Source organism: Castor canadensis, chromosome 1, assembly GCF_047511655.1.
Source record: "Castor canadensis chromosome 1, mCasCan1.hap1v2, whole genome shotgun sequence".
NCBI lineage: Eukaryota > Metazoa > Chordata > Mammalia > Rodentia > Castoridae > Castor > Castor canadensis.
In genome coordinates this window covers 189782108-189793950 of record NC_133386.1, presented here as the reverse complement: position 1 = coordinate 189793950, position 11843 = coordinate 189782108, and the positions used below count along the sequence as shown (strand labels likewise).

General features: G+C 33.6%; 1 protein-coding gene across 1 annotated transcript; it reads left to right on the top strand.

The window, feature by feature from the left end:
• The first annotated feature begins 8690 nt into the window (after positions 1-8690).
• On the top strand, positions 8691-9614 carry LOC109676220 (olfactory receptor 4C11-like). Its single transcript, XM_020152704.1, has one exon. The coding sequence runs from the start codon at positions 8691-8693 to the stop codon at positions 9612-9614; it is 924 nt and encodes a 307-aa protein (XP_020008293.1).
• The last annotated feature ends 2229 nt before the right edge of the window (positions 9615-11843 follow it).

The window sequence follows — 11843 nt, the reverse complement described above, 5'->3', positions numbered from 1 at the left end:
ATGTTAAAAATTAAAGAAAATACCAAGCAAAATCCAAAACAAGCAGGAGATAAATGATAAAAATAAGGGCCAAAATTAACAAAAGAGTGGAAAAAATACAAAGAACCAATGAAACAAAAAGCTGGTTCATGAAAAAATAAACATGATTGACAAGACCCTGGCAACTATGAGTAAAAAGAGGAGGGAAAAGACACAAATTAGTAAATAAGAAACAAAAATGGGTAAATAATAACAAACACCAAGGAAATCATCAGAGACTACTTTGAGAACCTATATTACAATAAATTGGAAAATCTTGAAGAAATAAAAAATTTCTAGGTACTTATGACCACCCAAAACTGAAGCAAGAAGATATTAACCACCTAAACAGATCTATAACATGTGATGAAATTGAAGTAGCAATAGTATCTCCCCCAAAATAAATAAACTCCAGGACCTGACAGATTCTCAGCTGAATTCTACCAGATCTTAAAAGAAGAACTAATACCAACACTCCTTAAACTTTTCCATGAAATAAAAAGGGAAAGAACACTGCCTAACCCATTCTATGAAGCCAGTATTATACTCATCCCAAAACCAGACAAGGACAAATCCAAAAAAAATCACTACTACAGACCAGTATACTTAATGAACACTGATTTAAAAATCCTCAATAAAATAATGACAAACTAAATCCAACAACATATCAGAAATATCACTCAGCATGAACAAGTTGGCTTCATCCCAGGGATGTAGGGATGGTTCAACATAAGGAAATCAATAAATGTAATATAGCACATCAACAGAAGTAAAGACAAAAAACACTTCATCATCTCAATAGATGCAGAAAAGGCCTTTGCTAAGATTCAACACCACTTCATGATAAAAGCTCTAAGAAAACCAGGAATAGACAAAATGTACATCAACTATATAAAGGCTCTATATGAAAACATACAGCCCACATCATATTTAAATGGAAAAACAGAAACCATTCTCCCTAAACTCAGGAATGAGACAAGGGTGCCCACTCTCCCCACTCTGATTTAAAATAGCCTTGGCAATTTTAAAGGCAGGAAGAAGAAATAAAAGGAGTACAAATAGGTAAGGAATAGTCAATGTGTTCCTATTTGCAGATGACATGATCCTATAAGTCAAAGACCCAACAAACTCCACCCTAAAACTTGTAAACACCATAAATATCTTCAGCAATATAGCAGGATACAAAATCAACTTGCAAAAAGCATTAGCCTTTCTATACACCAACAATGAACACACTGAGAAAGACTATAGGAAAATAATTCCATTTACAACAGCCTCAAAAAAAATCAAATACCTAGGAGTAAACTTAATGAAGGACTTAAATGACCTCCACAAGGAGAACTACAAATCTCTGAAGAAAGAGATCGAGGAAGACTACAAAGATGGAAAGATCTTCTATGCTCATGGATTGGCAGAATCAACATAGTAAAAATGACTATAGTACTGAAATCTATCTACATGTTCAATGGAATTCCCATCAAAATCCCAATAACATTCATCACAGAGATTGAAAAAACCCTAACGTTCATTTACAAACACAAAAAACCGTGAATAGCCAAAGCAAAAAGAATAATGCTGGAGGTATCACAATACCCAGCTTCAAACTATACTGCAGAGATATAGCAATAATACAGCATAGTACTGGCACAAAAACAGATATGAAGACCAGTGGAACAGAATAGAGAACATAGATATGAATCTACAGAGCTAAGCCCATCTTTTTGACAGAGGTGCCAAAAACATACGATGGAGAAATTAAAGCCTCTTCATCAAATGTTGGTGGGAAATGTGCAGAAAACTGAAACTAGATCCATCCCTGTCACCCTGTACTAGTATCAATTCAAACTGCATTAATGACCTTAATATCAGACCAGAAAAATTGCAGTTAGTATACAAAAGAGCAGGGAATAATCTGGAAAAAATAGATACAAGCAAGGACTTCCTCTGTAGAACTCGAACTGACCAGCAACTAAGCGAAAGGATTGACAAATGAGACTACATAAAACTTAAAAGCTTCTGCACAACAAAAGTAATGGGTCTCTAAATTGAAGAGACCACCCAAAGAGTGGGAGAAAATATTTTCTAGCTACACATCAGACAGAGGACTAATAACCAGCATATACATTGAGCTCAAAAAACTAAACTCCCCCCAAATCAATGAACCAAGAAAGTATTGAGCAACTGAACTAAACAGGAACTTTTCAATGAAAGAAATCCAAATGGCCAAACAACATGTGATAACATGCTCACCATTCCTGGCCATAAAGGAAATGCAAATAAAAATCACACTATTCCACCTCACTCCTCTTAGAATGGCTATCACCAAGAATACCATCAAAAACAAATGTTGGTGATGTTGCAGGAAAAAAGGAACCCTCATAAGCTGCTGTTGGCAATGTAAGCTAGTACAACCACTTTGGAAAACCATGTGAACTTTCCTTAAAAAAACTAAGCATAGATCTGCCATATTATCCAGCAATACCACTCCTAGGGATATACCCAAAAGAATGTGACCCAAGTTATTACAAAAACTCCTGCACATCCATGTTTATTGCAGCACTATTATATATAATAGTGAAGCTATGGAAAGAGCCAAGATGCCCCACTATTGAAAAATGAAATTTTATTCCACCACAAAGAAGAATGAAATTTTGTCTTTAGCTAGTAAAAGGATGGAACTAGAGAACATCCTCTTAGGTGAAGATAGCCAAGCTCTGAAGGCCAAACTTCTCATGTTCTCCCTCAGATGTGGATTGTAGACCCCAAACAAATGCAGTAATATTACTGGATATGGGTCACACAATAGGGGGAGTACAAGCACTGGAGAAATAGGGAAAGGAAAGGAAACCTAAAACATGAATGAGGTTGATGACTCACTGTACAGGAAAGAATAAAGTAATCTTAAGTGCCACCGTGGGAAGAGAACCAGGAAGAAGCAAAGATGAACCAATGTGGGTTTGTGGGTTGCAAATCACAAGTGCATGGAAGCAATGCTAGGAATCTCTCTGTATAGCTTTCTTTATCTCAAACTAGAGGAAGTGATATGTCTTTCTTATTATTTCCTATATTAGAGAAAAAGAGGATACAACATGTTTTGTCCAGAAGCAGGGGGCGGAGAAGGAGGGGAAAAGGGAGGATGATAAAAGGGGCAAGGGGGTAGATGTTACCTAAACAATGTATACACATGTGAGTAAGGAGAAAAAAATGAAATTCATGATATGACTACATTTTCCATGGATATTGACAAAGAATAAGGTATATGAAAAGCTATCCCCACAAATCTAATAGCAAAAAGAGTATAAAAATCAAAGATAATGATTTTTCAAAGAAATATGACTTTTCATATGTGTGAGGGAGCTTTAAAAATACTATTAGCAAATTTCTCAGCCAGAATCTATAGTTCTTCAGGAAACAATGGCCTGATAAATCAAATTGATGAAAGGCAGCAAATAAAAATTAGCATCATTAACAGAAGTGACCATTAGTTAATGATGGTGATGTAAGTACTTTCCCACACAAAATTTGATGATTCATGGAGTTCTTTGAGATGAAATATTAAATTGTGGTTTTGTTTCAAATTTTTAAATTGTAATTTTTTTTCAAATTGAAAAGAAAGGATACAAAATATAACATAAAAGCACATGGAAGTATAAAATGTAGTAAAACATGAAAGATAACAATCCTATCATTATCTTAATAGATTTAGAAATGCAATAGTGCCTCATGATTAAAATTGAACAAATTAGCTATAGAAACAACATAAGTGAACATGATAAAAACCACATGTAATGAGAAACTGTTAACATGATATCAAAAAGTGAAAAGGAATTTTTCTAAATTCTGGAATGACAAGGAAAATTGTTATGACCATTTATATTTTTAAAATAAAACTTTATATCTGGTTAAAAAAAGAGACAAGTATACCTATGTTTATTTGTTTTATTCAGCATACTTTTGGAACTCCTAGCCATAGTGATAAGGGAAGAGAGAAAAATGAAAGGTATCAAAAATATCCATCATCTTCTTTATATTTGAGGTAACAACATTTTAATAATTCCATGCTAACAAATTTGAAATGTGTAACTTATTATTTTATTGTTAGATGTAATCACCATGCTCTACAATGGATCTCAAAAATCATCTTTCTTAACTAAAACTTTGCACTGTGATCAAGACCTATATATCCAGAATCTAAGCTTCTATAACCACCAATCTAATCTCTATTTTTTTTCATTTCAACTATTTAGGGTTCCAAATACAGTTTAAAGTTTGTTCTATGTGGTTTTTTTTTGGGGGGGAGGCCTGGTTTATTTGCCTTAGCATATTGTACTCTATCTTGTGGCAATGGCAAAATTATCTTCTACTTTAGGTTGAAGGGTAGTCCATTGTCCTTTATACAGTGAAGTATGCCTGTGATCTCAGTTATGAGGGAGGAAAATGATGGGTCAAGAACAGCCTGGGCAAAAATGCATAACCCTATCTGGAAAACCCTATCTAAAAAAGCAAAATGGACTTGGGGTATGGCACAAGTGGCAGATCTTTTCATAACAAGCTTAAGGCAATGAGTTCAAGCCTCAGTACCACACACACATACATGGACACACACACACATTCACAGTAATACACACACAGTAGTATAGACAGAATGCAGATGAAACTGTTTTTGAATAAATGATAGCTGAGTGTTCCCAAATCTGGAGAACGAAATGGATATCAGAATGAAAATCTTGTCTTGTTCTACATATAGCTTAAGTACAATGAATGTACAATTTCAATACCAATGTAAAAATGTCCATGAACAATGAACAGACACCCTAAAGGACAAGAATACAAAACAGATCTATGGGAAGGTGGGAAGGAGAAAGAAGGAAATAAAGAAGATGAATGTGGTTGATGAACTTTGTGAATAAGAATGATATCCTATGATATCTATACTCCACATTTGCTTATTCATTTAGATGTTGATGGGCATTTGTCTTGATTATGCATTTTGGCTATTCTGATTTATTGATGAGACAATGACATGAGGGTACAAATGTCTCTTCAGATACCTTACCTAATTTTTTATTACATACTCAAAAATGGAAATTCTGAATTATGTGGTAGTTCTCAATGTAATTAGGTTTTTTTTTCTAAATAGAGATTCAAGTTTATTAGAAATTCAGTATCTGACAAAGGTGACACCTTAAATCCCTGACACAAAGATGTACTTGTATAGCCATTTGGAAAATGTAAAATAATCTCACATACACACGAATAAATTCCAGATTCATTATGGATCCAAATGTAAAATTCTATAAATTTAAATGCCAGAAGAAGCTGTTGGAGCAGCTTATGCACTAGAGTGCTTGCCTAGGAAGCATGAGTTCAAACCCTCCTTCCCCCAAAAAAAATTTAAAAAAGGAAATAAACCATGAGAACTTTTTATTTACTTTGTTAATCTTTTATGTTTTATGTTTATATTTTATTATCACATTATTGTTGTACTGGGAGTATACTGTGACACTTACAAAAGTGCTTGCAAAATATCTTAGTTAAATTCACCCCTACATCATTATGCTTTATCTTGCCTTCCTCCATCCTTAAAATAGTTTCAACAGGTCTCATTTTTCCTTTTTCATATAAGAGTACATAGTGTTTCCATCATATTCATTCCCCTACAACCTTTCCTAATATCCCCCTACACTGGTGCCATCCCCCAGACAGAATCTGTTTCACCTCCCTGTCCTCTGTTTTTGAAAAAAAAGGCATTTTGTTTGTTTGAGATATCGATATAGGGAGTTTCATTATGATATTTCCATGTACACATCCTGATTTGGTTCATCCCCTCTATTTTTTTATGGTGGTTTCAACAGTGTAAAAATTTTATCCTTGTTCTTATTCACAAAGTTCATCAACCACATTCATCTTCTTTATTTCCTTCTTTCTCCTTCCCACCTTCCCATAGATCTGTTTTGTATTCTTGTCCTTTAGGGTGTCTGTTCATTGTTCATTCTTCCCTTGTTTTTGGTGACTTTGGCAGATTTCATAGTTTAAGTGAGATATTTTTAGTTCAATTCCTCCATTGAGGCTTGTCTGATACATTTTTTCAAGATTAGTCAACAATGTGGGGTTTGAGGAGAAATGTCAAAGAAGCAAAGTGTCATTTTCATTATATTATATGAATGGGCAAGTGCAATCAGCATGACTTAATGCTTGTGATGTTAACCTTGGCCTCTTGACAACAGTACTGTTTTTTATTAATCTGTCTCTTCTATGTCACCTGTATTCTTTGGAAGGAAATCACTAAGTGTCCTCCATACGTACAGATATAGAATTATCTTCTAATTCTCTGAGGCCACAGACACAAAACATTTTTGAAATTATATCCTTGGGAGATTTCTCTGTTATCCTCCTTTGATTTAATTATTTAAACAATTATTTATACTGTACATTATATTATACTTTACTAGTTTTCAGCACTGTGTCATTTGTTTTGCTGCTCACATTCTTTACAGCCTTGGACATGATAAGCTATTTGAGTTGACTTGCACCTCCTTGTTTATGCCCACCACCAGGTGTGTTGTGTGCCTCTTTTAGCCCTCCTTTCTTTATATCACTAGAAGACAATCCAGTTCATCCTGTACATTCTCAGCCAAGACCTAGAATCAGGTATTTCTTCAAAAGCACTGATAATTTTATTAGAAACAAAATGCTGGCCACGGTACATTTTTCCCTTCTTACCAAAATATGTCATTTATTGTTAATTAGCATTTGTAATTGAAAAAATAGTCCACCTCTATTTCCTTAATCAAATACCCTGAATTGAGAGGGTAGGGACCTGAGGGAATGATGTCCCCAAACTCCTGTATTTTGTATCATTCATGTTAAATATGTCTCTAGTGAACCTAAAAGGGGGAAAAATGGTCAGTCAGATTCATGTGTAATGTTGAATGTCTCAGAATGCTAAATGAATCTAGAACCAACTGAAAACATAAACTTCTTTGTGAGTTTGAAGAGCTCCTGAGTCCAGAAAAATCAGATATTAATCTGATATCATTTGAAAAATTATCATTTGAGTAAGCAGTCTCTGACTATTTTGGGAAGATAAAAGGGCAACTCAACATTATAACATTGCATAAAGTCTTCCCAAAGATGGTCAGATTATACTAATGTACTTGCGCTTTATTGTTGCAGAATATTAATCAGATTGATATCAGCCAGAATATAACACATATCAGGCATGCTTAGTGACTTTTATAGACAGTGCTTACAATCAAAGCACTCAAGGTAGTTTTTGATGGAAATGAACAGTAGTAATAAAGGACTGCTGATAATAAAAGGGATGTTAGTGATAATGACATAGAAATCATATCTGTTTGGGGTTGCATGAACAAGATGATGCTCATATGAATGACGTACGGATGCAAACATCCCTCTTATTACCATGGCAACTAAATACAGAATTGGATGGAACACAATTGATATGCATGTGTAGGGAGTATTAGTTCTATGACTTTGCTGTGCCCTGATATGTATGTATATCCTTGATATGTTTACAGTTTGTAAAAAGTAAAAATTATGTGTACTATACAAATTTGTCAGTATGTCCACCTTGTACCTGTTGACTTATCTTTCATGGTGTGAATAGATAAATGTATTAGATAAATGTATTGCTATGGATGTGAATACAAATGGGGTTTATTTTAATGTGGCTTAATACACAGAACCCCAAAATATTTTTTCATTTGTTTTCTAAAGAGACTTCAGAAAGTACACATTTGGAGTACATTCAATAAGCCATTGAACCTGTAGTTATTGCCAGTGTGATGGTGTATGATGGTTTTAAAGGACACTGTTTCACCACTGTTTCCATAGAGGACACATCATCTTACTCAAGCTTCTGGAGCTCAATGTTGCCCAAGATTTCACGGTGCCTCCTGTGCACAAGAGAAGAGAGTTCTCATGGCTCAGTGATATGGTAATGTGATTTGGTCTCTCCTAAGGTACAGCTTCTTTAAATCTTTGTTTTTAATGCACTAAGGCAGGAACACATTTTCCTATATTGCCAATGTTTATATTTCAAAGATATTTTATCTACAATGCTAAGGATGTTCACAGAGACTGCAAATATTATGCTTTTATTAATAGAATAATTAATATAATTCATATGTGAATGTGTATGTGCAACATAAACTTTTGCTAATGAAAATGTTTTCATCCTCAAACCTTAGCATACTATATTGAAATCTTGAGTTTCAATTGACAACAAGTTTTAGAGAGAATTATATATAATATATGGAATTATATATTCTCAGCCAAGACCTAGAATCAGGTATTTCTTCAAACTCACTGATAATTTCATTAGAAAAAAAATGCTGGCCACTGTACATTTTTCCCTTCTTACCAAAATATGTCATTTATTGTTAATTAGCATTTGTAATTAATCTTCACTTGAAGATGCACTTGTTTTTTCATTATTTGCATGTTCAATATTTCAAATGTAGTGATAAATTAATACATTGATATTTTTAGAAAATATAGTTTTCCTATGATAACTCATAGGAAACTTTTAATTTCATGACTGAGAATGTATATTCAACCTTGGAAAGCAATATTTATTTTACATATTTTTGTTTTCTCTTTTGTAGATTCTTTTAACAAACTTATGATTTACCGCATGGACTGGAACAATGGATCAAAACAACAGTGTATCTGTGTTTATATTGTTGGGATTGACCCAGGATCCTCAGAGGCAGAAAATGGTGTTTTCAATCTTCTTGATTTTCTATGTGGGAACCATAGTGGGGAATCTGCTCATTATTGTGACTATCAAGTCCAGCAAGACACTTGGGAGCCCCATGTACTTTTTCTTATTTTATTTGTCCTGTGCTGATACCTGCTTTTCAACATCTATAGCCCCTAGACTAATTGTCGATGCCCTCTCTGCCAAGAAAGAGATTTCCTACAATGAGTGCATGACACAAGTTTTTGCACTACATTTATTTGGAGGTTTGGAGATCCTTGTTCTTGTCCTGATGGCTGTTGATCGCTATGCAGCCATATGTAAACCCTTGCACTACCCCACCATCATGAGAAGACAGGTTTGTCGCATCTTGATTGTTCTTGCTTGGATAGGGGCTTTTATACATGGCACTACTCAGATTATTCTGCTCTTAAGATTGCCATTCTGTGGACCCAATTTGATTGACCATTACTGCTGTGATTTGCAGCCCTTGTTGAAACTTGCTTGCATGGACACTTATGTGATCAACTTGTTGTTTGTGTCTAACAGTGGGGCACTTTGCTCATGTAGTTTCATGATTTTGATGATCTCATACATTGTCATTTTGCATTCGCTGCGTAACCATAGTTCAGAAGGGAGGAAAAAAGCTCTCTCCACTTGTACTGCCCACATCATTGTTGTTGTGTTATTCTTTGGTCCCTGTATATTCATATATACACGACCTCCAACCACTTTACCTATTGACAAGATGGTGGCCGTATTCTATACCATTGGAACACCCTTTCTCAACCCACTTGTTTATACACTGAGGAACACAGAGGTGAAAAATTCTATGAGAAGGTTATGGCATGTTAAAATCATGACTGAATAAGTGCGCTTGTCAATTATGTCTAAATATTATATGTAATATACTATCTTATACAAATGTCTTAATTCTTTAAGTTTTCAGTTCATAAGTTCTATGAATTCCGAGATCTGATCTTTTGTGCCATAACTAGCTAGACTGTAAAGCAACTCAGATCCTTCTCATTTCCACCCATGTAGTTTCCAAGCTTTGTAATCTATTTAATGCATTTGATTTGCTTTCTCATTTTCTGTGTTCTGGCCATAGACTTGTAACTTCCATGAAATCTTAAGTTTTGCTCTTTCTTTTCTAAGTGCTGAAATCTTGCATTGCTCACTATGAATTATATGTCAAGCTTTGTCCACAAATTGCTTTTATAAGGAAAGAGAACTTTGTAATAACAATTCTTCAAACTTTTGAGTTTCCATTAATATAGTACAATTCTCTTTATTCAATTCCTTCTATCATACATTTCCTATAAATATTGACCTTGCTTCAAATCACTTCTAGAGCAATATATCTAAGTCAGCTTATCAAGACTGCATGTTTCATTTAATCACCAGTTTGTAATTGAATAGTTCTGTGTGCTTGAATCACAGGTTGTTCCTGTGTTATGATACCTAAATTCATTTTCTACTATTTTCATTCTTATAGTAATACATCTGGAATATTATTTATGAGATTTTAAGATGTACTTTTATAAACCATTGAAATATTTAAGTATACATTTGATTAGTGTATTGAAAGTATAGTGATGACAGAATTCTGAGATCTAAGGGCTAGATTAGCGGAACAATGCATGTTCTTAAATATCTTTTAAATATTAAATTCAATTAAAAATTTAAAGGCAATGCTTATACAACATATTTTTCAAAATTAACTGAAGAAATGTATAAACTTGTTTAAAGCTAAAAAGGGACTTTTTTGTGTTTAAAGTTGGTGACATCAATGAAATTAATGAAATCACCATAGGCATTGAGAAAATATTCATAATTATCTCTAATTAGTGGGGTTAGAGAAAACTAATTACTACAGCAGCAAGCCACTTTCTCTCTATATTTGAATTGTCTTAAAAGGGTTTCTTTAGAGTAATAGGTTGAATTACCTATGTATTATTCATGCCAAAATTTCACAGAGCAAATTAATAGCTCCAATGTAGTTATGTATGCCCTGCCTTATGTCATGAACTGTTAGGATTCACTGATTTTGTGTCCTGAAATGTATGCTGTCTTTAATAACTGTTTTCATATTCCATTTCTTTTTTAATCTTGTTCCTCAATGATTGGGAAAATACCACATATTTGAACTCTGTCTCCTATTAAATACAGTTTTTGAACACATTTAGCAAAATAACATAAGGTTTTTTAATACTCCCTTGATTTCCTGAAATTTAGTGAAGCATATTGTTCACATTGGTCTCCCAAAGTTGGTTTGTCAGGCATAAAGATGACCATATATTAAATGGACTATGAAAATGTATGTCCTTTTATTTACCTAATCTTTTCTTATATAGCACTGACACAGAGGTAGTCACCCAGAATCTATGAAGGTTAATATGTTGATGTATATTTCAGAAGAAGAATTAAAGTTTGGAAGTACAAGGAAAGAAGTAAGTGAAAATGTAAGTAAATAAGTTAAGATTGGAATTTAATTAAGAATCTATGTAGGAAAGGAAAAACTGGAAAAATTTGTGAATTCCAATACAATTTGTAGTCAAATCAAAACCTGGGAATATGGAGGAAAATAATTTTTTAACTCTGTGGCGAGCCATCGAAGGGATGATTTTGAAGTGACCATCCATCTTTCATACCTGATTGACCTAAAAAAATTAAATCTAATTATCCACTAATAATAATAACAGGATAGTTTTCTCAATGACTTTTAATCATATTTGTATCTCACTAAAGAGTTCTGCTGAAAGGTGAAGTTTTCTAGTTCAAAATTTAAAGGTAGAGAAATAAATCCCTTGATGTCGTTTAGTTATGAAATATCAGAATTATAGATTTAAACCAGTTTATCTTTTTTCAATTTAGATGCTATTTATCCCTTAAACTAAACATATTTTCAAATAGCCTAAAACACAGGAAACTTTTGAATGCTGATGACTGATCACCAACTGCACTCATGTTATCTGTAAGGTGTGGGAAGAGTAATATTCCAGAGCATGAGCTCTAGGCTTACACTGTAGCTCAATGGTAGAGCTCTTGATGGACAAGGTCTTGGGTTCAATCATTTGTTCTGCAAAAAAAATTTTTG